General features: G+C 44.9%; 1 protein-coding gene across 1 annotated transcript in view; it reads right to left on the bottom strand.

Annotated features, from left to right (window-relative positions):
• The window catches only part of LOC134965509 (zona pellucida-like domain-containing protein 1), a 52949-nt gene extending 26633 nt beyond the window's left edge, over positions 1-26316 (bottom strand). Inside the window, exons 1-7 of the mRNA XM_063941904.1 lie at positions 26222-26316; positions 19059-19285; positions 15526-15713; positions 14302-14374; positions 10849-10946; positions 4414-4500; positions 3781-3952 (exon numbers count right to left, since the gene is read on the bottom strand). Of these exons, the coding sequence (XP_063797974.1) occupies positions 3781-3952; positions 4414-4500; positions 10849-10946; positions 14302-14374; positions 15526-15713; positions 19059-19285; positions 26222-26315 (939 nt within the window). The 5' untranslated portion in view covers position 26316. The remainder of the gene's footprint in view (positions 1-3780; positions 3953-4413; positions 4501-10848; positions 10947-14301; positions 14375-15525; positions 15714-19058; positions 19286-26221) is intronic.
• Positions 26317-27043: the final 727 nt, after the last annotated feature.

Raw genomic sequence — 27043 nt, 5'->3', positions numbered from 1 at the left:
CATCGGGAGGAGAGGCTGTTTAAAAAGATACCTTTATGGGATTCACCTTATATTACACAGCGTGAGTTGGGGTACGCTCCATATCTATAATTACTACATCTTCATAAAGATATCTGCTTTACTATGTGCCATTTCCTACATATGGGGGAGTAGACTCACTAAAAGATACCTCTATAGGATTCATCTTACATTTTCAAGTGTAAGTTGGGGTACGCTATCTTTTGAAGAATTCCATTTTTTGAAAGGATTGTCTGGTGTGTTTGCAATATTACCTTTTCACCACGAGAACGTGGTTATTATATATACTACACATTGGTCTTCCTTTTGTTCTTTTTCCATATCAAATTGAGGTAATTTGAGATCCACTCAATGATCCACGGTTAAGAAATAAGAATAAGAAAAAGGAAGATTAACCAAAAGATACCTTTATAGGATTCATTCCGCATCACCAAGTGTGAGTCTGGGTACGCTATATATACAAATTCACAGATTTTAAAAAGATACCTTGATGTGTCCTGTACGCCACTCTCCTTTGTGAGTTTTGGGGTACGCTCTCTATTTAAATAGCCATTCATCTATATTGATCTTAAGAAAATTTGGGATTGAAACAAATTTTAGTGTTGAATACTACACATTGGTCTCTATGCTCTTTATTTTCATATCCCTGGTTGTGACATCTACATTGAACATCGTCTATTCGGAGAATCTGAGAATGAAAAATCTGATTCTACGGTTTTAAAACAGGGACGTACATATTTTATTCTTTCCTGTTGTTTTGCTTTGATATATGCTCTTGCGCTATATGCACTAGGAAGGTTTATATTCTTTGTTTCAATTGTAGATTTAAAGCCTACCTTGGATCTCTCTTTCCGGCAGACACAAGTCTGCTGGGGTTGAAAGACCTGCTGGTGAGAAAATTGTCAAGTCAAGCGGAACGCGACCTGTCAACATCTCCTCCTTCACATTCTCCCGCAACTGGGGGTGCGAGGAAAAGGCTCAGAATTCCGAGCCCACCCGCTGGCGGTGATGCAGGGCAGTCTGGAGCGACTGCTGATGCTGACATCTGGTCCGGACTGAAGGACCTGACAACGATTACGGACATGTCGTCTACTGTCACTGCATATGATTCTCTCACCATTGAAAGAATGGTGGAGGATTATATGAGTGACCGCATCCAAGTAGGCACGTCACACAGTCCGTACTTATACTGGCAGGAAAAAGAGGCAATTTGGAGGCCCTTGCACAAACTGGCTTTATTCTACCTAAGTTGCCCTCCCACAAGTGTGTACTCCGAAAGAGTGTTTAGTGCCGCCGCTCACCTTGTCAGCAATCGGCGTACGAGGTTACATCCAGAAAATGTGGAGAAGATGATGTTCATTAAAATGAATTATAATCAATTCCTCCGCGGAGACATTGACCAGCAGCAATTGCCTCCACAAAGTACACAGGGAGCTGAGATGGTGGATTCCAGTGGGGACGAATTGATAATCTGTGAGGAGGGGGATGTACACGGTGATATATCGGAGGATGATGATGAGGTGGACATCTTGCCTCTGTAGAGCCAGTTTGTGCAAGGAGAGATTAATTGCTTCTTTTTTGGGGGGGGTCCAAACCAACCCGTCATATCAGTCACAGTCGTGTGGCAGACCCTGTCACTGAAATGATGGGTTGGTTAAAGTGTGCATGTCCTGTTTTGTTTATACAACATAAGGGTGGGTGGGAGGGCCCAAGGACAATTCCATCTTGCACCTCTTTTTTCTTTTATTTTTCTTTGCGTCATGTGCTGTTTGGGGAGGGTTTTTTGGAAGGGCCATCCTGCGTGACACTGCAGTGCCACTCCTAGATGGGCCCGGTGTTTGTGTCGGCCACTAGGGTCGCTTATCTTACTCACACAGTCAGCTACCTCATTGCGCCTCTTTTTTTCTTTGCGTCATGTGCTGTTTGGGGAGGGTTTTTTGGAAGGGACATCCTGCGTGACACTGCAGTGCCACTCCTAGATGGGCCCGGTGTTTGTGTCGGCCACTAGGGTCGCTTATCTTACTCACACAGTCAGCTACCTCATTGCGCCTCTTTTTTTCTTTGCGTCATGTGCTGTTTGGGGAGGGTTTTTTGGAAGGGACATCCTGCGTGACACTGCAGTGCCACTCCTAGATGGGCCCGGTGTTTGTGTCGGCCACTAGGGTCGCTTATCTTACTCACACACCTACCTCATTGCGCCTCTTTTTTTCTTTGCGTCATGTGCTGTTTGGGGAGGGTTTTTTGGAAGGGACATCCTGCGTGACACTGCAGTGCCACTCCTAGATGGGCCCGGTGTTTGTGTCGGCCACTAGGGTCGCTTATCTTACTCACACAGCGACCTCGGTGCAAATTTTAGGACTAAAAATAATATTGTGAGGTGTGAGGTATTCAGAATAGACTGAAAATGAGTGGAAATTATGGTTTTTGAGGTTAATAATACTTTGGGATCAAAATGACCCCCAAATTCTATGATTTAAGCTGTTTTTTAGGGTTTTTTGAAAAAAACACCCGAATCCAAAACACACCCGAATCCGACAAAAAAAATTCGGTGAGGTTTTGCCAAAACGCGGTCGAACCCAAAACACGGCCGCGGAACCGAACCCAAAACCAAAACACAAAACCCGAAAAATTTCCGGCGCTCATCTCTACATTTCAGTCCCAACCCCTGTAACCTTAACATGTGTTTTTGGCTAATTTCTGATAGCTTGAATGTCAGAGAGATGTGAAATAATGGTGATCTCTCTGATTCCCTGAAGAGTGTAACAATCTCGCTGAGCTATGGCTTGGTGTGCACAATACAGTGAAGACCCCAACACTTTCTGTCCAACACTGGGAAAAATAATAAGGAGGATGCGTGCTACAATATAAGAAAATCACCCCCACGCTCCAGCACCCTGATGGCTACATGAGTGGCTGCGTGCCCAAGGATGGGTGCTGCATTACAGGGGAAGCGTGATGAATTGCATGGACCTGGTGGAAGGGAGATCATTAGTGAGGGATATTTAAGACGCATTATATTTGTAATGCACAATCACGCCTATGATAAAAATAAAATCATGTCACATTACAGTTTAGATGAACTATGTCGTTTTCCGCACTACTATATGTAACTTATTTTGGGATCATTTGCTGCGCATAGGTTTTGCTTTCACAATCTCCCTGAAATGCTTTTCTCAAAATTTATCGAATTGCAGTGCGATTGCATGTGTTTTTAAAAACACATGCGATGCGCGATGGGCACCCGCCGGGAGCGGACGGAGGCCGCTCCCACTTGGCGGTGACATGCCCATCACGTGATTACCATGCGCTCTATCGCAAGATCGCATGGTATTCACCTTGGCAGTTCAGGTGTGATTTAATTGCACCTGAACTGCCGGTGCGATGCCCCGCGATGTCGCGCTGCGGGGCATCACACAAGTGTATGGGCACCAATGTTAAACATTGATTGTGCTCTTGGAAGATGCACACTGAGCACTTACATATAAGTCAAGCTTGTTCAAGGAAGATTTTACAATACATCATATATGCAGGATGGACGTCAAATGCAATCTTGAGAAAAGTATTCAAACTTCCAAACAACAAGAATTTCTTGTGATTCCACGTTCCTTGTATAACTTTAACTAGTTCAAATAATTTTGCTTAAAATGATTCAAGCTTCAAGTAAGAACCTTCTGGACTCCAAACTAGTTTTTCAGACCATTGCTTCTGTCATTGTGGTTTCTTTTTCTTTGTGAACATTACACATGTAAACACCTACCGTACCTGTAGCAATGTGGTGCATGTGTCAGGCTGGCAGAGCCTTGTGCTGCAGTGAAGGTAGATGGTGGATATTTGTTGACTGCTGTATTGCAAGAACCGGAATGTATCAAACATAAACTCAGCTGATTTTCCAAACCCATTTAGAAGTACTGTAGTCCTGTTTGCAGTAGTACACCTGTACAAGAGGAGAGTGAACACATTTTAAAGAAGATATCGATATAAACCAATTTTAGCTGCAAAAGACATTCATTTCCAGAATGTTTCTGAACAATACTATTTTCCACCCTGAAAGCTCTCCTTTGTCAGTGTATTCTTTAAGCTAAGCAAATTGTAAATATGAAAAATGTATTGCATAAATGATAAATAAAAACTCTCTAGTTCAGGGTGGTACTGAACAGCTGATTTTCAGTGTAGTCATTCATGGGTTGCTCTTTCTGGATTGTCCCTTTAACTGTTTTGTTTGCAGATGACTCATGTTAAAGTAACCAGAAGGACAACGGACTGCAATTGGAGCCTGAAGAAGACACCTGGGGCTGAAGGAACATGGGTGCAGAAAAAGCATTGCCCCTTTAAATATCATACCAATCTAAATGAAAGAAGTAATTTTTTTTAGTAAACTTTTCACATAAGTCATACCCAGCCAGGAGGACAAACTTGTCACTAGCGGTAGTTGTCATCAGTGGTAATGGAGTAGCAAAACATTCATCCAGGAGCACATTGAAACTAAAAACAGAAACAAATTACAGTAACTTAATGAACAATTGATTCTTAATGTTATATCTTGTGTTATTGCTATTGTGTATATATTGGATGCATTTGTAAGTGCTGTTTCTGTTACATATCCCAGTGGAATGCATTGAAACTGAATGAAGTCCATGGTCTATAGGTCTCCACACATGATAATATAATTGTTGGCCAATGAATTCACCTAATTTTGATCAATCATTATATAGTGTGTTTGGCCCCATTCAAAAAATTTGAGTAGAATGAAATGAATTCCAATATAGCCAGCTTTGATCTGTTGCAGTGGCTGCTTGTGACATCACCCCCCCCCCCCCCCCCCGCCCAAAAATGGCCAGGCCCTGCCCCTATTTTTTATTCCACACCCCCACAATGCAATGCTGCGCCGCTGTAAGCAAACTCCTCTGTCTGTCAATCAGGCAGAGGCATTCACATCAATGTGATGCAATCGCATTGCTCTGCCCACGCACACGCAGAACAGGCCCTGTGCATGCCCACTGGACAGGAAATCGGCAGATCCATACTGAATAAGGCCCCATCTTGGCCGATGACCTTCATTGTCATGCACCATTTGCCAACCCGTACTTTGTACTGTAGCACATGCAGGTCTTTTCCATTACAACTCTCCATTACTTACACTCTTACAGTAATAATGTAATACAGATGTGTCCTCATACATCTTGCCTCAATACACCACATAGCGGCAGATGCCTGGTGTGAGTGAGCTGACAGGTCCCGTGCAACTCTGTTAGCATCGGGCCTCTGTTTTGCTGAAAATGCATCGCTATGTGAATAAGACATATAAGAAGACTCTGCTGATTAACATGATATGCGACATGCCTATACTCTGTATGTCTGCAGCTGTATCTGCAAAAGAAATGCTATGTTACAGTGTTTTCTAGGAAAACACTGTAGCATAGCATTTCATATGCAGATACAGCTGCAGTCGCACAAGGAATATAGGCATGTTGCATAACATTTTAATCAGTATAAGCTGCTTGTGTATCCTATTTGCGAATCAGATACATTTTAAAGGAAAGTCACACGAAAAGACGCTCTGAGCTACCAAGTCACTCCATGGCATAGTGTGACTAGAAGGGTTGTTTAACAAGCCAGGAGGCTAGATGTAAGCGGACACATCTGTACTGTATGTCACGTTTCTAGGTCTAGCGTACCGTATGCATTATCAGCTAGAATTGGCATAACCAAAAGCATGTGGAGTCAAATGTACTTGCGCTTTTCATCCATGGGCATCCTTGAGGTGAAGAAATGAACACAAACATACTTTTTCTTGCATCAGTCTATACCTATATATAGTACATTCAGGCTCAAATTATTCCAAATCCACTTGGACCTCATAGAGTCTTAAGGCTGCTTGATCTACCATAATTTGCATCTGACATAACTAGTTTACAGTTAACTCCCAGCAGGTAAACTATAATCAATATATCCTGATGTGTGACACTGGCTATATCTTATGGCTATCACTAACAAATGTAATCTATAATGGATATATCCTGATGTGTGACACTGGCTATATCTTATGGCTGTCACTAACAAATGTAATCTATAATGGATATATCCTGATGTGTGACACTGGCTATATCTTATGGCTGTCACTAACAAATGTAATCTATAATGGATATATCCTGATGTGTGACACTGGCTATATCTTATGGCTGTCACTAACAAATTTTGAAATCAATATATAGTATATTTTGGGCATACAAACTGCAGATAAAATCCTACTTTCTAGAATTTGTAGCTAAATTAAAGAATAGTAGAGGTAGACTTCCTTTAGCAAAAGCACTGACATATATCAGGGCCGAAACTAGGATTGTTGGCACCCGGGGCAAGGAAGCCATTCGGCGGCGCCCCCCCACCCCCACCCCCCTCACACACACACACATTTTTGTAATGCTGGTAGGCACCCCCTCTTCCCGCCCTAATCATGCTGCGTCTGTCGTGCACTGTAAACGCGATCACAGGACTCATTCCGCACAGGCGCAGTTCACCCACTATCGGATCCTTATGTAATCCATCAGGTCTGTGTAAAATCCAAATCAGGGCCTGTGTGCGGCAGTAGTATATACACAGCTGTGACTGACACTATTTAAAAATGGTGAACATTGACTCATTACCATTTGATGGCGACAAACATCGGAAAGTTGCCATCAAGTGGTAAAACTACTACCAACAAAACAAAAACATCGATGGTGTGAGCCATCGTCATTAGATGTCCATCCCTAGCTACAGTACTTAGCAACTGCACTAATGCATGTCACACTCACAGAAACTCAACAACTGTAGAGGTACAAACAAGAACAGCAACACATATTAGAAGCACATTATAAAAGTGTGGCCGGTCTCACCTGAGGCTAGGGGGTATATTTCATACAGGTCGATTGAAAATCGATTTCAGATCATTTAAAAACCGGTCTTAATCGATGTTGGGCTTCAAAAGGGATGTTGGGCTTCCAGGGGTAAAACAAGCATTTACTAACAATTAAAAAATATAAACAATAAATGTGTGTTTAAACACTGTAAACCCAACATCGATTTAAATCGATCTAAAATCGATTAAAAAAATTGACTTTTAAATATACCCCCAGCAGTCATTACACGCATCAGCTACGTGTCAGCAGTGTACAATATGTGACCGGGATAGTACTTGATGCTGCTGCCACTGAGAGAGAGTGAAGTGGACCGGGGGTACGTAGTGTGAGCAGAGGGGGAGCTGACGGGGATGCTGCCTGATGCCGCTGCCACTGAGAGTGAAGCAGGGTCCACTTCACTCTCTCTCAGTGGCAGCGGCATCAGGCACCATCCCCGTCAGCTCCCGCTCTGCTCACACTACGTACCCCCGGTCCACTTCACTCTCTCTCAGTGGCAGCGGCATCAGGCACCATCCCCGTCAGCTCCCGCTCTGCTCACACTACGTACCCCCGGTCCACTTCACTCTCTCTCAGTGGCAGCGGCATCAGGCACTATCCCGGTCAGCTCCCGCTCTGCTCACACCATGTCCCCCCATCCACGTACGCAGATCACTATGGTCAGATTAGCCGTCTCCCTTCCACACAAGGCAGGCTGTGAGGGGGGAGGGGGGACCGTTACCTTGCAAGGCGGCTGGTGGACGCAGCTACCGGTGCCCAGTGCCAGGCAGTGTTCTCGGCACCCCCTCAACTCCGGCGCCCGGGGCACGTGACCCCTTAGACCCCCCCTAGTTACGGCCCTGCATATATTCTACAGTATAAATACACACCTTTAAATGTTACAAAAAGCCTTTTCACATTGGGCTACTTGTATTTTAGGCATAATGGAGGTTTAACTTTGAAATATTTAAAAGTTAATGACTTTATTAGACAGATGCAGACAGACAGGCAGACAGAGAGCGATAGATAGATAGATAGATAGATAGATAGATAGATAGATAGATAGATAGATAGCCAAAAACTACTGTAGCTATGCTGTACAGTTTGAAATTAATGGTTAATAAGTATGTTATATATGTATGCTTTTATGTATACATATATGAGGCAGTGGCGTAACTACTGCCCCCGCAGTCCACGCGGTGGCTTGGGGGCGAGGGGCTGCGGGGGCGCCACTGATTTACTGCAGACTGACATGCGGACGAGCGTCCGCATGTCAGTCTGCAGTCTCCTTCCCTCCGCCGCTTTTTGGAGGGACACGGAGGGCACACAGCGCGCCTCCCTGTGTCCCTCCTGCTGCATCATCTCCGGCGGCCGCGGGTCTAATAGGGGGAAGTGCCGTCCGTGAGCTCTAATTGGCTCACGATCCGGCACTTCCCCCTATTAGACCCGCGGCCGCCGGAGATGATGCAGCAGGAGGGACACAGGAGAGACGAGCTGTGCCCTCCGTGTCCCTCCAAAAAGCGACGGCGGGGGGGGGGTAAATATCTGGCACTGGGGGCATATATGGCACGGGGGGGAGGGAGGAATATCTGGCACTGGGGCATTTCTGGCACTGGGGGGAATATCTGGCACTGGGAGCATATCTGGCACTGGGGGGGGGATATCTGGCACTGGGGCATATATGGCACTGGGGGGGAATATCTGGCACTGGGGGCATATATGGCACTGGGGGGGATATCTGGCACTGGGGGCATATATGGCACGGGGGGCATATATGGCACTGGGGGGAATATCTGGCACTGGGGGGGGGATATCTGGCACTGGGGCATATATGGCACTGGGGGGAATATCTGGCACTGGGGGGGGGGATATCTGGCACTGGGGCATATATGGCACTGGGGGGAATATCTGGCACTGGGGGGGGGATATCTGGCACTGGGGCATATATGGCACTGGGGGGAATATCTGGCACTGGGGGGAATATCTGGCACTGGGGGGGGTATCTGGCACTGGGGCATATATGGCACTGGGGGGGAATATCTGGCACTGGGGGCATATATGGCACTGGGGGGGAATATCTGGCACTGGGGGCATATATGGCACTGGGGGGATATCTGGCACTAGGGGCATATATGGCACGGGGGGAATATCTGGCACTGGGGGGGAATATCTGGCACTGGGGGCATATATGGCACGGGGGGAATATCTGGCACTGGGGGGGAATATCTGGCACTGGGGGGGTATATGTGTACCTGGCACATGGGGGGGACGACTATATTTGGCACTGGGGCATGTAAGTACCTGGCACCGTGGGGGAATATCTGGCACTGGGGACATATGTGGCACTGGGAGCACAGCCCTAGCAACAAGGACTACCTCCTAGCAACGAGCATGACACCCAGTGCATGAAACACCTGGCAACGAGCATGACACCCAGTGCATGAAACACCTGGCAACGAGCATGACACCCAGTGCATGAAACCCCTGGCAACGAGCATGACACCCTGAGCATGAAAACCCCTGGCACCGTGCATGGAACCAAGAGCATGAAACCCCTGGCAACGAGCATGACACCCAGTGCATGAAACCCCTGACAACGAGCAGGTAATTGAAAAGTAATTAGAAGCCTTACTGTAGGAATTAATGTGTAATGGGCATTACGGTGTGTGGCATAATGTATCACGGACATTGCGGTGTGTGTCATAATGTGTCACAGGCATTACGGTGTATGGTATACTATATCGCGGGCATTGTGATATGTGGTATAATGTCTCAGGGTCATTGCAGTGTGTGGCATAATGTATCACGGACATTGCGGTGTGTGTCATAATGTGTCAGGCATTACGGTGTGTGGTTTACTATATCACGGGCATTGTGGTATGTGGTATAATGTCTCAGGGTCATTGCAGTGTGGCATAATACATAACGGGCATTGCGATGTGTGGCATAGGGTATAACGGGCAGGGCATTGCGGTATGTGTCACAGGCATTACGGTGTATGGTATACTATATCACGGGCATTGTGGTATAATGTCTCAAGGTCATTGCAGTGTGTGGCATAATGTGTCACAGGCATTGTATGTGCTATAATGTATCGGGCATTGCAGTGTGTGGCATAATGTATCACGGACATTGCGGTGTGTGTCATAATGTGTCACAGACATTGTATGTGCTATAATGTATCAGGGGCATTGCAGTGTGTAGCATAATGTATAACGGGCATTGCGATTCCTGTCATAATGTGTCACAGGCATTACGGTGTGTGGCATAATGTGTCACAGACATTACGGTGTGTGGCATAATGTGTCGGGGGCATTACAGTGTGTGCATATTGTGTCGTGCATTATTGTGTGCGGCATAATGTCTAAGGGCCATTGCAGTATGTGGCATAATGTATACTCGGCATTACTATAAGGAGGAAAAATGACAAATAATGTAAGGGGCATGAATCAGGATTATTTTTCTTTCCTGTGGTGGCCAACGTATGGGCGTGCAGGTTGCAAAACTGGGGTATAAGGTAGTCTTTTCCTGCAATGCCACGCCCCTTTATGCGAAACCACGCCCACTCCAACAAAACCACACCCCTTTTTTGGCACGCGCATATTTATCCCTTTCTTGCTCCCAGTTATGGAGCATGAAGGGGGGGGGGGGGGGGGGGGGGGGCGCCGAAGAATTTTTTGGCTTGGGGGAGAAAAATTTCTAGTTACGCCACTGATATGAGGTACATATATGTGTGTGTGTGTGTGTGTGTGTGTGTGTGTGTGTGTGTGTGTGTGTGTGTGTTTATATGTTTAATGTTCTAGTAAATATATCATTGCAGCATGTTGTGTACATTTTAATATACTGTAGGTTATCACTTTGCAATGTATTTGATCAGAAGCAAGTGATTGTGGTATTTAGTAGCCTAAATAGTGAACCTTAGAACCATGAACTATGGAACCATGAATAAGGGTCTTACTTAGCAGTGAGGTTGGTGGCTATGACTGCAACATACACCTTCTTTTTCAGCTGAAGGGCGCTTCCATTAGATTGCAGTGGTACCGTTAAGTTTTGATCCTTTAAGAAAACAGGTAATAATATGTAAATTAATTTGCAATTGCAATGTGATACCACTGGATTTGTTATTGCAATTGTTTACTATTTCCTTACAAAGATGGAGGTTTATCAAAGGTTGGCGATAGAGAAAAAGTACCAACCAATCAGCTTCTAATGGTCATTTTACAGGCTGTCTTTGAAAAATATCAGGGTCTGATTGGTTGGTACTTTACTCTCTCCATGCTTTATCTCTCTCCATGCTTTGATAAATTTCCTCCCTTATGTGTTTACACATGGAAAATACATGACTCTGCAGTGGGACCTACTCCTTCCCAAACTGGTGAATGAAACTAATAATTTACAGTATAATAAGTCAATATGCATATTATTTACACAAAAATAGGAAAATAGACCTATTGCTTACACACAAATGCTTCATCTCACAAAATGGCCGCTTCCACTGTGCATAGGGGAGAGGTCCACTGTACCTTTATTCCAGATGTTCATTTCAAAATACATAATGGTGGTCACATGCACGGCTATAGTAATTGTTCAGCCTAATTATAAAGATATAGTTTAATTACACTACTGAAAACCCTTAGGGGCATATTCAACTGGCCGCAAGATTTTTGCCCCAAAACTTAATGCAACTATTGCAACCAATTTAAGCTTAACGCAGTTTTGTCCTGAATTCTCGCGCTATCCACTTAAAAAGAACCGGGTACGATCATTTTTTCTTCAAAACCATGTGCAAATTGGGGGGGGGGGAATGGAAAAAACAGCTTGTACCCTAAAAACTACAAATAAATATTGGATAATAGTATAGATGTCTGTTACTGTCCCAAACGTTTCAAATGGCTGACCCTTTAACCAATTATTCTGCACTTTCAGAATATCACCCCAATAATGACATGTAATTAGTGGCCCAATTAAGCTCATTTAAGACTTATAATCGCCCACTTAAGCATAAGGGAGGGGGGGCTGCACCAGGGGTTTTGAACAAGTCCTGGTAATTTTTACTTGTAATAACGATATTTCCCTACTATGCACCTGCTCTAGGGCTGCGAGACAAAAGTTTTGTTAAATCCTATAAAAATTACCATGGCTATAATTCCTGATAACAACTGAATATTGAAAATACCACAGACGGCCGTAACTGTTCATGCCATCGGAACAAAATACTGTAGTTTACACTGCCAATTAAATAGGACCCTTAGGATTTAGTAACATCAAAACCAGAAGTTTGGATTCAGTGCATCTAAAAAACATTCTTCTTAACATTGTATAGGAGTCTTAATCTCAAACTGGGGCATATGTACCAAAGCTTGGAGAGAGATAAAGTGGAGAGAGATATAGGGGTCTATGGCCCTCATTCCGAGTTGATCGCTAGCTGCTTTCGTTCGCAGCGCAGCGATCAGGCTAAAAATCGTCACTTCTGCGCATGCGTATGGTGCGCACTGCGCACGCGCGACGTACTTTCACAAAAGCCGATGCAATTTTACACAAGGTCTAGCGACGCTTTTCAGTCGCACTACTGATCGTTGAGTGATTGACAGGAAGTGGGTGTTTCTGGGTGGTAATTGACCGTTTTTGGGGAGTGTGTGTAAAAATGCAGGTGTGCCAGATAAAAACGCAGGAGTGGCTAGAGAAATGGGGGAGTGGCTGGCTGAACGCAGGGCGTGTTTGTGACGTCAAAACAGGAACTAAATAGTCTGAAGTCATCGCAAGGTAGGAGTAGGTCTGCAGCTACTCTGAAACTGCACAATTTTTTGGTGTAGCAGCGCTGCGATCCTTTCGTTCGCTCTTCTACTAAGCTAAGATACACTCCCAGAGGGTGGCGGCTTAGCGTTTTCACTGCTGCTAACAGCAGCTAGCGAGCGAACAACTCGGAATGAGGGCCTATGTACTAAGGACCTCATTCATAAAGGATTGCAAATTTTGTGATTCGCAATCTGTCCGATTATCAAATGACTGCGCATGCACAGCATTCGCATTGTGCACACGTGAGTAAAAATAGCGACAGTAATTGCATACACTTCGTGATCGCAATGCAGCCGCTGTTTAACTGACAGGAAGCCAGTGTTTCTGGCCAGAAACCTGCCGTTTTCTGGGTGTGTCTGAAAAAACGCAGGCGTGTTCAGGCATTTGACCACTTCCAGCCTCTTGTGTCTCAAGAATTGTGGATGACCTTGCCTGGGGCAGATAGAAAAAAATCTTTGATGTTCCGGTAATTGCACATGGTTTTGCAATCAGCCTGCATATTGCGATGCATTCACATTTTCTGCAATTGCCGTTTTTTCTCTATTTCTGTGTGACAACTATCTGATCGCAGCACCTGCTTTTTTGCAGAAATTGCAATCCTTACTGAATAAAGGACCTAATTCAGACCAGATCGTAGCCATGCAAAATTTTGCACAGATACGATCAGTTACTCAGACATGTGGAGCGATGCCCAGCACAGGGCTAGTCCGCCCAGCATGTCTGGCCCTACCCCCCCACCCGCACAAGTACTACAGCATCGCACAATAGCGATGCTTTTGTATTTGAAGAGTAGCTTCCTATCTGCGCGCTGGCAGGGAGCTACCCATCGCTGTCCAGGTCGCAGCAGCTGTTTGTGATGACATGCAGCCGCCGCAGCCCACCGCCCGCATGGTCCAGGCTCACCTTTGTTGCCCAGATCGCGCCCCTAAAATGCGGCCCAGCGCCGCCGGCCTGTCCCCTCCTGCCCAGCGACCGCCTCTGCCTGTCAATCAGGCAGAGGTGATCGCAGGACTGAGAGAGCGCATCGGCTGTCTGGCATGCGCCGGCACACTGTGTGAAAATGCACAGCAGCGATCAGGTCTGAATTAGGCCCAAGGTCCTAAGTATTGAAGAGTGATAATGTGGAGACAGAAAAAGTACCAACCAATCAGCTTCTGTCATGTTTCATACACAGCCTGTAACAAGGCAGCCAAGAGCTGGTACTTTATTTATCTGTCTCCAAGCTTTGATACATATGCCCCACTATATTTAGGTGCATTGAGAATCTCTGGTACCAAGGGCTGAGCTTTTATAGGTTTTAAGTGTTCAATTCTATGGGACATGACCACACCCACTACATGGCATGGCCACACCCCACTGATGGCAGTTCTGACATCATATGGACTTTGAGAGGTATTGCATAACTGTTAATAGGTTCCATTGTCCTCTAGTAAATTCTACAAATTTTACATTTCATTGTAATTGTAATCACTGTAAATGAGTACTACACATATCGCCAGACTCATCATTGCTGCGATGCTTATACACATGTATATGTATCGCGGCAATGATTAGTCGCACCTGGCTGCACCTATTTGCACCTGTGACTGCACCATTTAGATGCTTTCATACTCACAGTAAATAATTGCATACTCAAGGTGCTGATGAAACTGCCATTGTTTGTGTTGACAGCAACATTTGCTGAAGATCTGGAGGAAAATAATGATATTATTAGTTACTGAAGTTTAGAGTACTTGCTAGATCTATACGTAGCAGTGCAGCAATGGTGTATAAACCCACATGTAAAGGGGCCCTGTTATCAGTCTCTGCTCAGGTATAATCAATTGACCTTTATGGCACCATAATAATTGCTGATGCAATTGCAATTTCTGCTTGTTAGCAGGAATTAAAGATGCCTCCTGCCAAGTTCTCATTAGTGGTGGCTGCGTGTGACATCACGCAGTCACCGCGATCACGCCCCCGCCACACACCCGTTCGCCCCGCACTGCCCCGTTTGCCGGCCTCCGCCCTGCATGCGCAGGACAGGCGCTGCATGTGTGCCCGCATCTTTTTCCCAGCTTTTGAGGTTGGATCGCACACTGCGATCTAACCTGATCCAGCCCCTTTATTCGCATGTATGTGTATGTTCCATTTATTTTTATGTCAATGCATCAATAAATTGCAAAGTCATTTTTAAGTATCATCTGTCTTTTGGGTTTGTTACATGTGACCGGCAGTCATGAGACCGCCGGTCACCATACCGACGCGGGGATACCAAATGTTAGATGATCGTGCGAGGTGGCTGCGCTTACCATAGGTTTTATTTCTACTCTATGGGCATCGTGGATGCCCACAAGCGTAAAAGTAGTCCCTGTTGGTCGGCATGGCAGGTTATTCAGCGTTCGGGATCCTGGTGTCGGTATTGTGACCTCCATTCACATAGCCACATCACTGTCTATTCATAAGTTTTAGCGCTGTTCAAATATATATTTGTTGGTATTTCTTGTATAGGAGACGGGTACATTTACTAAGCAGTGATAAGAGCGGAGAAGTGAGCCAGTGGAGATATTTCCCCATCAACCAATCAGCAGCTCTGTATCATTTTATAGTATACAAATTATAGATGTTACTTCAGTGCTGATTGGTTGCCATGGGCAACTTCTCCACTGGCTCACTCCTCCGCTCTTATCACTGCTTAGTAAATGTACCCCTGACTAGCTCCCACAAACAGCAGCTAGGAAAAATGAGCTCTGATAAGAGCCTGATCATGTATTACTTGGTTAATATATATCCCTACAAAGTCACATACTATATATAAATTTTTTAATGATGTTATGGCTGGAATATTTGATATACTCACGTCAGAATTTGAGTGTTGTTAAGCATGTACTGCAGTGGGTAATAACAGGAGAAATTATAGTTCAGGTTAGTGCTGTAGCTGATGAGGGACGTGTCTAAGGTCTGTGGCGTGTCTACATAACCTGAGATGATTACTGTTTGTATGTTTGAGAAAGATTGGAAGATTCCCGTTCCTATATTACTCACAATCTGTAAAACAATAATTGGATAATATTCAGTTGAGATTATTCTGGCATGCTTTTTTACATGAAAATATATGTTACTATAAAACTAATATAAGGGTAGGTAAGGAAAATCAATTTGCTCCAAATGGAGCCAATTTCACTCCCTGGTGAAGTCAGATTAACCACTGGCGTTAAGGCAAAATGCGTTGAGATCATTAACCACTGGTGTTAAGGTGAAATGCGTTGAAGTCATATTAACCACTGGTGTTAAGGTGAAATGCATCGAAGTCATATTAACAACTAGGGCCAAATGTAATAGAGTGAGAGTTTCAAAAAGTGAGAGATTTGGTAAGGTTTTTCAGTTTTTTTTTAAAGTGACAATCATTAACACTGTAAAACCAGGTAGATCTTGCTGTGTAAAGGATTGACACTTTAAAAAAACTGCAAAACCTTACCAAATCTCTCACTTTTTGAAACTCTCACTCTATTACATTTGGCACCTGGTGTTAAGGTGAAATGCGTTGAAGTCATATTAACCACTGGTGTTAAGGTGAAATGGCGGTTAGCAGTTTGGAGTGCTAGAGTCTATACTAAGATATAATTCATGATATATGGACTGAAACTGACTGAGTATGGAGACACCATAACATATAAGAGACTAACATCACAGGGTAAATGTAATATCCTACGTGATGCAGGCATTTGCGAGTTCCCATAATTTTTCCGGTAAGTCTGTCTGGGGCAATAATTAAAAAGAAAAATAGGTTACTTTTGCCTTCTTAATGAATGCGCCCTTATAACATTGGGCAGACTCTCCAGGAACTAACCAATGCCTACATTGCCCAGATATTACATATTCCCCAGATAAGCAGTTTATATTGTCTTTAATGTGGAAAAAAAGGAATTTTAAAGGAATAAATTTAAAAAAAAAACAGGAACCCATACATGATCTGAAAAACTATTGTATAAATACGATATACTGTAGTGGCTGGTTGTATTTCTGTCACAATTAATTACAATTACAAGCCACATTTTTTGTGTATCTCAATTAATTTAATTGGAATTTTTGCAGGCATAAATATAGTTAAATAAATAAACAAACAATCAAGTTATACTTTAATTAATTCATACAATATCAATATGCTTTATATGGCCGTGGCGCCATATTCCCCGCGATCTGCGCATGTGCTGTAGACTCTAGGACAGCACTAGGGTTCCCTAGGCACCATAGTGCCCAGAAGAGTGCCGGCTAGAGTGGATGGGGCCCAGACGGAGCCTGTACACAGGCCTCCTCCTTTCTGGAAATGCCCCTGTAAGTAGTTATGTTTGCAATATGATTCTAGGGGATCAGTGCGAGATCCCAGCGGATGGTATCCCGGCGGTCGGAATACCGACACCGGGATCCCGACCGGTACAATCCCGACAGGGGGGCGAGTGCAACGCAGCCCATTGCAGGCTTGCTGCGCTCGCCACACTAATTTATTCTCCCTCTATAGGTGTCTTGGACACCCACAGAGGAAGAATATGTCGGGATTGTGGCGGTCGGGATCCCGGTGGCGGTATTCCCACCGCTGGGATCCCCTCCGGCGGGATCTTGACCGCATCCCAATTCTAGTTTACAGGCTAAAGTGATAGGGTGCAAGTTCTATACAGGTGCTAGTTTAGCGCTACACTCACACATTTACAGAAATCGCACATGTAATAGGCTGTGAGAATATCGCACAGAACTAGTAAAACAAAAATTGTGAAAAAATAGACAAGCTTCTGGCTAGCCAGTTTGCCCGTAGCATGCACAGATCAGCGAGATCCGTGTAGGCTTCTGTCTGTAAAAGTAATTCATCAGTTACATTTCAGGGAAAAAATGGCACAAGGTCCCCCCTCAAGATCATAACCAGCAGCGAGCTGGTTATGATCTAGAGGGGGGACCCTGTGCCATTACTGAATTGCTATCAACTCGACACACACCAGGGCCTTGTGTGCCATGGAGAGGTGAGACCTCTTTATTGGAGGGTCCTCACTTCCCCAGGAATCCCGGCCTGGGCTGACTAGTTAGGGGGTGATATATGTTTCAGCCAAGGTACTCCGTCAAGTGTGTATCCTGGCTGTGGTATTACTCCCCTGCTAGTGGAGCCCAGTGTTGGCTTTAAAAATACGGAGAACCCCTACTCGTTTTGATCCCCGTGTTTTTAGAACCAGGGCTGACTCCTAGAGCCTAGTGCTAGTTCATTAACTACAGAGGAATTTTATGCATTTTTTCCCTGTATTTATTGAACCAGGCCCTGCTCAAAGATCCCTGCACTGGTTATGCTTTTGAGGGGGACCCCACTCTGGTTTTATTATTAAATTAAAAATTTTAATTAATTTTACAGACAGAAGCCTACCCAGATCTCAGTGATCTGAGCAGGCTTCTGTCAAACTCGCATTACAAGGGGTGAGTTTACCTACAATAAAACTCTCATGGACTTGCACTTCTAATAGCCTCGAACTCTCAAATTTGCAGGCTATTACATAGGGGTTCATTCCGACCTGATCGCACGCTGACGTTTTTCGCAGCGCAGCGATCAGGTCACTACTGCTCATGCATATGCATCGCAATGCACAGGCGCGTTGTACAGGTACAAAGCGGATCATTGCTGGGCGATGGATTTAATGAAGAATCCATTTGCACAGCCGATCGCAAGGAGATTGACAGGAAAAAGGCGTTTATGGGTGTCAACTAACCATTTTCTGGGAGTGTTTGGTAAAACGCAGGCGCGTCCAAGCATTTGCAGGGCGGGTGTCTGACGTCAATTCCGGGACCGGACAGGCTGAAGTGATCGCAGCGGCTGAGTAAGTTCAGACCTACTCAGAAACTGCACATACTGTTTTTGTACTGCTCGGCTGCACATGCGATCGCACACTTGCACAGCTAAAATACACTCCCCTGTGGGCGGCGACTATGCATTTGCAAGGCTACAAAAAGTAGCTATCGAGTGATCAACACGGAATGACCCCCATAGTGCGAGTTGCAGTACAAACTCGAGGTGAGTAAGTGGACTTGCACCTATCACATTTAGCCCTACTAATGAGAGGATGACAATAATTGCTGTATTGCTGACACTCAGGTAATTGCTTGATTTATTAACTTTTTATATGTATACATTTTGGTAATTTTTTTTTCTATTATTATTGGTGATATTTGTTCATGATTTTGTATTACATATTATTGATAAAACAGCACTTCCTATGGATTTATATTTTATTATTAATCAGGTACCTATTACACAAATGCAGCAAATTATGTTTATTTCAATTGTAGTAAAAAAAAATACTTTATACACTGATTTATAAAAAATAAAAAATAAAATACACTTTGACTTTAGATACTTACACTAATGACATTTCCACATGCATTTTGTGTGGTGTCATTAAATGGAAATACAAACTGTACGACAGGGGGGTCAAAGGTAGTCTGCAGAATTCCTATGCAATTATTCATGCTGTGTTTCCCATTTAGAGCCAAGGTCAAAGGATCAAACATTGCATACTGAACTGGGCAGGCATTGATGCTGAGCGTAATGGTAGTTGGGCCACAGTTTACTGTGATATCACTGTCCACTGAAGGAGACAAGAATATTCATTATTCTTAAAAATGGTTATTTGCTGTAATTATCATAAAGTGACACATTGTTTATAAAAGCCATTCAGAAGTTACATCTATTATAATGTCTTATGTTTGTTGATAACTACATACCTGTAATTAAAAAATGTGTAAAAGTTTTTTTATCAGATAATTTTGTTTATTTGCTTCAAGACTTATGAAAACTGAAAATTTATCACATAATATTGCTTACTGGGGTCTACAATTCCTCCTTATACTGTAGGTAGTCTGTAACTCAAGGGGGTTTATTTACTAATATTCGTGTTTTGGCCGTTTTAAAGGGTGTTTGAACTCGAATGGTATCGTGTGCATTTTACTGCAACTTTTTTAATCCTGATACGATCATTCACTAAGCTGCCGAGTTTTGCACAATCGTTTTTTCCGATGTCGATGTGATTCGTAATATCAGGCAGTGTTTTACGGGAGTGATGAGTAAAACACTGCCTGAAAAAACACAAGGAATCCCGGCCGGATCTGTGAGATCCGTGCAGGGCTTCATTGTGTTCCTTAAAAAGTTGATTAAAGTCTTAAAAAATCTGGAAAAAATTGCGTTGGTCCCCCCTCCTAAGCATAACCAGCCTCGGGCTCTTTGATCCGGTCCTGATTGAAAAAATATGGAGAAAAAAATGACAGGGGTTCCCCCATATTTAATCAACCAGCACCGGGCTCTGCGCCTGGTCCTGGTTCCAAAAATACGGGGGACAAAAAGCATAGGGGCCCCTGTATTTTTAAAACCAGCACCGGGCTCCACTAGCCAGGTACATAATGCCACAGCCGGGGGACACTTTTATACTGGTCCCTGCGGCCCTGGCATTACATACCCAACTAGTCACCCCTGGCCGGGGTACCCTGGAGGAGTGGGGACCCCTTCAATCAAGGGGTCCCCCCCCTCCAGCCACCCAAGGGCCAGGGGTGAAGCCCGAGGCTGTCCCCCCCATCCAAGGGCGGCGGATGGGGGGCTGATAGCGTTGTGAAAAATTGTGAATATTGTTTTTAGTAGCAGTACTACAAGTCCCAGCAATCCTCCCCCGCAAGCTGGTACTTGGAGAACCACAAGTACCAGCATGCGGTGGACAACCAGGCCCGCTGGTACCTGTAGTACTACTACTAAAAAAATACCCCAATAAAAACAGGGGACACACACCGTGACAGTACTACTTTATTACATACATGCACACCAACATACACACATACTTACCTATGTTCCCACGAGGCTCGGTCCTCTTCTCCATGTAGAATCCTTGGGGTACCTGTGAAAAAAATTATACTCACATAATCCAGTGAAGAATCCGACCTTTGAATAATCCACGTACTTGGCAAAAAAAATAAAACGGAAACCCGACCACGCACTGAAAGGGGCCCCATGTTTACACATGGGACCCCTTTCCCCGACTACCAGGACCCCCCCTGACTCCTATCAAAGAAAGTCCCTTCAGCCAATCAGGGAGCGCCACGTCGTGGCACCCTCCTGATTGGCTGTGTGCTCCTGTAGTGTCTGTCAGACAGCACACGGCAGTGATACAATGTAGCGCCTATGCGCTCCATTGTAGCCAATGGTGGGAACTTTGCGGTCAGCTGTGAGGTTACTTTCGGTCAACCGCTGACCGCAAAGTTCCCACCATTGGCTACAATGGAGCGCATAGGCGCTACATTGTATCACTGCCGTGTGCTGCCTGACAGACACTACAGGAGCACACAGCCAATCAGGAGGGTGCCACGACGTGGCGCTCCCTGATTGGCTGAAGGGACCCTCTTTGACAGGAGTCAGGGGGGGTCCTGGCAGTTGGGAAAAGGGGTCCCATGTGTAAACATGGGGCCCCTTTCAGTGCGTGGTCGGGTTTCCATTTTATTTTTTTGCCAAGTACGTGGATTATTCAAAGGTCGGATTCTTCACTGGATTATGTGAGTATAATTTTTTTCACAGGTACCCCAAGGATTCTACATGGAGAAGAGGACCGAGCCTCGTGGGAACATAGGTAAGTATGTGTGTATGTTGGTGTGCATGTATGTAATAAAGTTGTACTGTCATGGTGTGTGTGTCCTGTTTTTATTGGGGTATTTTTTTAGTAGTAGTACTACAGGTACCAGCGGGCCCGGTTTTCCACCGCATGCTGGTACTTGTGGTTCTCCAAGTACCAGCTTGCGGGGGAGGCTCGCTGGGACTTGTAGTACTGCTACTAAAAACAATATTCACAATTTTTCACAAGGCTATCAGCCCCCCATCCGCCGCCCTTGGATGGGGGGGGGCAGCCTTGGGCTTCACCCCTGGCCCTTGGGTGGCTGGAGGGGGGGACCCCTTGATTGAAGGAGTCCCCACTCCTCCAGGGTACCCCGGCCAGGGATGACTAGTTGGGTATGTAATGCTAGGGCCACAGGGACCAGTATAAAAGTGTCCCCCGGCTGTGGCATTATGTACCTGGCTAGTGGAGCCCGGTGCTGGTTTTAAAAATACGGGGGACCCCTACGCTTTTTGTCCCCCGTATTTTTGGAACCAGGACCAGGCGCAGAGCCCGGTGCTGGTTGATTAAATATGGGGGAACCCCTGTCATTTTTTACCCCATATTTTTTCAACCAGGACCACCTCAAAGAGCCCTAGGCTGGTTATGCTTAGGAGGGGGGACCCCACGCAATTTTTTTTTCTGTTTTTACACTAAACAGACCCTTTCCCATAGATAACCATGCACAGATCTCACTGATCCGTGCATGGTTATCCAAACTCGACTGGAAAAAGCAGGTCTATTTTTTTGCTGCTTTTTTTAACGAATCGAAAAAAAATAGACCCGCACTTGAGCACTCAGAAACTAACACCCAAATACGAATGAATAGTGAATGCCCGTATTCTATGAAATAACAGCCGCGTTTGACCGATGGTCTATTCATTCGTATTTCGGAAGGTTGTCATGCAAACCATTACGAATAGACCAGACACTGCCGAGATTGGTGCTTAGTGAATTCCCGGATTGGGACTTAGAAAAAAAAACACAAATCGGCCAAACTCGGATTTTTAGTAAATACTGGCCAAGGTCTGTATTTGCCCAGCATTACTCTATTCTCTTGTATGTTCCTAACATTGAGCTGTGCTGACAGACTTTCTTCCCTGACAACATGCCGGAACCTATTTATGTGGCTTATTTATATACAGCCAGTGTCGGACTGGGACATGAAGGGTCCACCGGGAAAATGCATTGGAGGGGCCTATGTTTAGGGGTGTGGCCAGTCTCCAGAGGGGGGGGGGGGGGCACCCCCCCCACCCCAGAAGATTGGCTAACCATTATAGAGAACATGGTCTGGACCCCTTGATAAACATAGCAAATACTGCTAGTACATGTATGATAGCATACCAGATTAGTAACAGCAATGACTGTAGAATATACACCTTAGCCCTATGCAGTATAAGGTAACATATGTATAGTGTATAACTCAAGTGCACAATCTGGAACCTGATTCCTAGATGAGATGGGCCCCCACCTGTACCCCGGTCCAACATCGCATACAGCACAGCTCTGTCTCCCGCCCACCCCTCTGCTTCTCTTCCTTTCCTGTCCTGTTACCCCACTTTCTGTTGCCTCTGCCCCTCCATGGGCCTACTACCCCACCATTCAGCCCTGCTCACTACTCTCTCTCCCTGTCACCTCACCTCACCTCCATGCGCATCACACTGTACTCCCTCCCTGCTAACCTCTAGCAGTTTCCCTTTCTAATCCAGAAGCGTGCACCACCACTAAATCTTCATCACTTCCATCCAAATTGATCTTATCCCAACGCTACAGCAACCCTGATAATCTCATTCACATCTCTCCAACAAACTCTCTACCTCTCTTCTGTGCCTTCTGGAATGCCAGATCTGTCTGTAGCAAACTGGTCCCCAACCATGACAATTTAATCTCCAACTCCCCAAACCTCGTAGCCATTACAGAAACATGGATCTGCTCACCACTTCTCTTGCTGCTCTCTACACAGGGGGCCTTACATTCACCCCCCCCCCCCAGCCTGGGGGTCATACTGGTGGTGGTGTTGGGCTAGTCCTACCAACTCATACCCCAAGAACCATTCCTTACATTTTCTACATTTGAGGTCCATGCTATACACCTCTTCCAACCTGTTCACCTTTGAGTAGCTGTCATTTACAATTCCCCTGACATTCTCACCAAATTTCTCAACAACTATGATTCCTGGCTTACTCACTTCCTATATTCAGATCTCCCCTCAATTATCTCAGATAATTTCAACATCTCAATTGATATCCCCACAAAACCCTCTGCCGCTAAACTCCTTAACCTCACATCATAGCTTAGTCTCTGCCAGTGGACGTCCTCATCCTGTCATGTGAGTGGGTACTCACTTTCACTCACCATCGTGATATTTCTGACTACTCCAACTTCCCATTTCCCCTCTCTGACCACCACCTGTTCTCTTTTAACTTTTTTCTCTCTGCTTCTCCACCTCTGCCTCCTAAGTATACCATTAGTAAGCGTAACACCATTTCGACACCTTTCCCTTATCCTTTCTGTTTGATTAACTTCTCTCTCCTATTCTCTCTCTATCTGACCCTGAACAAGCCACTTTTCGATACAATGTCTACCTTACTTCTGCTCTTGACTCTGTTGCTCCCGTGACCATTACTCACCCTCGCAGATCAATACCTCAACCCTGGCAAACTCACCAGAGTCTGCTAAACTGTTCATGTACCGCCAAGCGTTGTTGGAGGAAATCACAGTCTAAGGCAGACTTCCTACATTTCAAATTTTTGCTCTCATCCTACCGTGCTGCCCATTCTCCCTCTAAAAAGTTGTATTTTAAGAACCTTATCTCCACCCAGTTTTCAAACCCCCGGCGGCTCTTTGCCACTGTGAACTCCCTCCTCTGCCCACAACCACCATCTTAAAAACCCTCCTCACTCTCTGACCTTGACTTTGCCACCCCACTGACTTCACATCCTTAATTGACGCCATACGTCAATACATCACTTCCCACCAGATCCTCAACAATCGCCCCCTCCTTTCCCAGACCACTCCTCCCCATCCTTCCTACAAACATCCGGTCCTCCTCTCGACCATCTCTCTACCCTATACACTCCCGCCTCCTCTGCTACATCTCTCCTTTTGCCTGTTCCCATCTTGCCCACCTACTCAATCTCTCTCTCTCTCTCTCTCTCTCTCATCATGCACTGTCCCCCCTGCATTCAAGCATGCCCTTGTTTCCCCTATTCTTAAAAAACCTACTCTCAATCCTAACACTCTTTCCAACTACAAACCCATCTCTCTGCTCCCTTTTGCCTCCAAACTTCACAAGCATATTTTCTACAACCACCTTACTGCCTTTCTTTACTCCCACTCCCTTCTTGACCTACTTCAGACTGGCTTCTGACCTCTCCATTCCACTAAAACTGCCCTCACAAAAGTTTGCAATTACCTCATTGCTACCAAATCCAAGGGCCACCACTCTGCTGCTTTTACCACTGTGGACTATACTCTCCTTCTACAAATCCTTCACTCCCTTGGTCTGTGTTATCCTTCCCTCTCCTAGCTATCCTCCTACCTTTCTGACTGTTCCTTTTCTGTCTCCTCCCATGACTCCATCCCCCCCCCCCACTTCCTCTAACAGTAAGTATCCCCGAAGGTTCTGTTCTTGGATCTCTCCTGCTCTATACATCCTCATTATGTGAGCTCATTAGCTCTTTTGATTTGTTATTATCATCACTATACTGATGATACTCAAATCCATCTTTCCTCTCCTGACCTCTCCCCCTCTCTCCTAACGCATATCTTCAACTGTCTCTCTGCTACCTCTTCCTTGTTAGGATATGGTGCACTCTGTACCTGTCTCCTTCTGTGTATAAGTCTATGGGTGCATCCCCTAGTGTTAGACCTCTAGTGCCAGGAGTCACTCGGAGGTGGAGTCATATGATGTAGTGTTCCTCCACCTCAGAGAGAGAGAGTGAGGAGAGTGTGACACACACAGAGACTGAGAGACAGAGTCCTGGTATACAAGTATGCAGCACTGAGACTGGAAGCAGATCTCAGCTACAGAGACTCACAGTGTTCCAGTGCATGCATCATATACTCTACAGCGGAAGTCAGACTGCACTGCTAAGCACTGTCTACCTTTTACCTGTCTAATTTTTGACCCTTTTGACCATATGGGGTCAACATATAGACTGTCGACCTATACATTGGATCCCCATGACCCCACCCCCTCTTTTTAATGCCACTGTTCAAGGAATAGCGCAGTGGGGCAGTGGTAGAGCCTTGATAGGACAATTTGCATAACCTCATCACTGGCCACTTTAATCTTCAGGATCTCCCGAAGGACAGATAAACAGAGTAGGCAAGTGTGCTTTGTATGCAGAGAATATACACACTATGGAGGTCATTCCGAGTTGTTCGCTCGCAAGGCGATTTTAGCAGAGTTGCTCACGCTAAGCCGCCGCCTACTGGGAGTGAATCTTAGCATCTTAAAATTGCGAACGAAGTAATCGCAATATTGCGATTACACACCTCGTAGCAGTTTCTGAGTAGCTTCAGACTTACTCGGCATCTGCGATCAGTTCAGTGCTTGTCGTTCCTGGTTTGACGTCACAAACACACCCAGCGTTCGCCCAGACACTCCTCCATTTCTCCGGCCACTCCTGCGTTTTTTCCGGAAACGGTAGCGTTTTTTCCCACACGCCCATAAAACGGCCTGTTTCCGCCCAGTAACACCCATTTCCTGTCAATCACATTACGATCGCCAGACCGATGAAAAAGCCGTGAGTAAAATTACTAAGTGCATAGCAAATTTACTTGGCGCAGTCGCAGTGCGGACATTGCGCATGCGCATTAAGCGGAAAATCGCTGCGATGCGAAGATTTTTACCGAGCGAACAACTCGGAATGAGGGCTCATATACACAAACCTGGATATCTTTGATAGACAGATGAGCAGTTTAAAGTCTCTGCCAGGCGTTGTTGTACAGCTAATCCAAGCAGAACAGCAACAAGGGTCTTCATTATACCTAGAAAACAAACAATGAACTACTTAGATTGTAATGAATTCATGTATCAGTAGCTCTACAATAGTTTTTATAAACAGGGACATGCTTTTGTGTTCCTCACAATTAATAATACAATGGCACTACCTTTTCTACATGGTGCATTAATAAAAAAAAGTTGTAAATAACATAATTATATTTGGGCAGCGCATATTAGTGTAGTGATTATTATTACTGCCTTATAGCACTGAGGTCACTTCCCCAGCACAGCTATGGTGTTCAGTTTTATGTTCTCCCTGTGTTTCAGTGGGTTTCCTTTGGGGACTCTGGTTTTGAGTTAATTGGCTGCTGAGAAATAACATTAACCCTTGTGTGTATGTCGGTCCGTGAGAATAAATACATATTGTAAGCTCCACTGGGACAAGGACTGATGTGAGTAACTGTTGATAAGTAAAAACTGTAAATGGTAAAAAGTTCTGCTTTCTATTGCTAACAATTGTAAGTGATATATGGAAATGTAAAGAGAATACTGTAATATAAAAAATATACAAGAAATAATGTAATAGTGTAATATCCTCAAAACTTCTTTTAATCACCTAATATCATGTGAGCAAATATTGCAAAGTGTTTGAGAGGAAGGCAACTTTTCTGATCATAGAGTATATCACATACACATAATGTGACGAGGTATGGCTACATCCAGGGCCAGCTTTATCATTAGGCAGCTTTAGGCAGCTGCCTAGTTCA

This window comes from Pseudophryne corroboree, chromosome 10 (assembly GCF_028390025.1).
Source record: "Pseudophryne corroboree isolate aPseCor3 chromosome 10, aPseCor3.hap2, whole genome shotgun sequence".
NCBI classification, from domain to species: domain Eukaryota; kingdom Metazoa; phylum Chordata; class Amphibia; order Anura; family Myobatrachidae; genus Pseudophryne; species Pseudophryne corroboree.
Note: the sequence above shows the minus strand (reverse complement) of the source record. Positions and strands in the feature narration are given on the sequence as shown.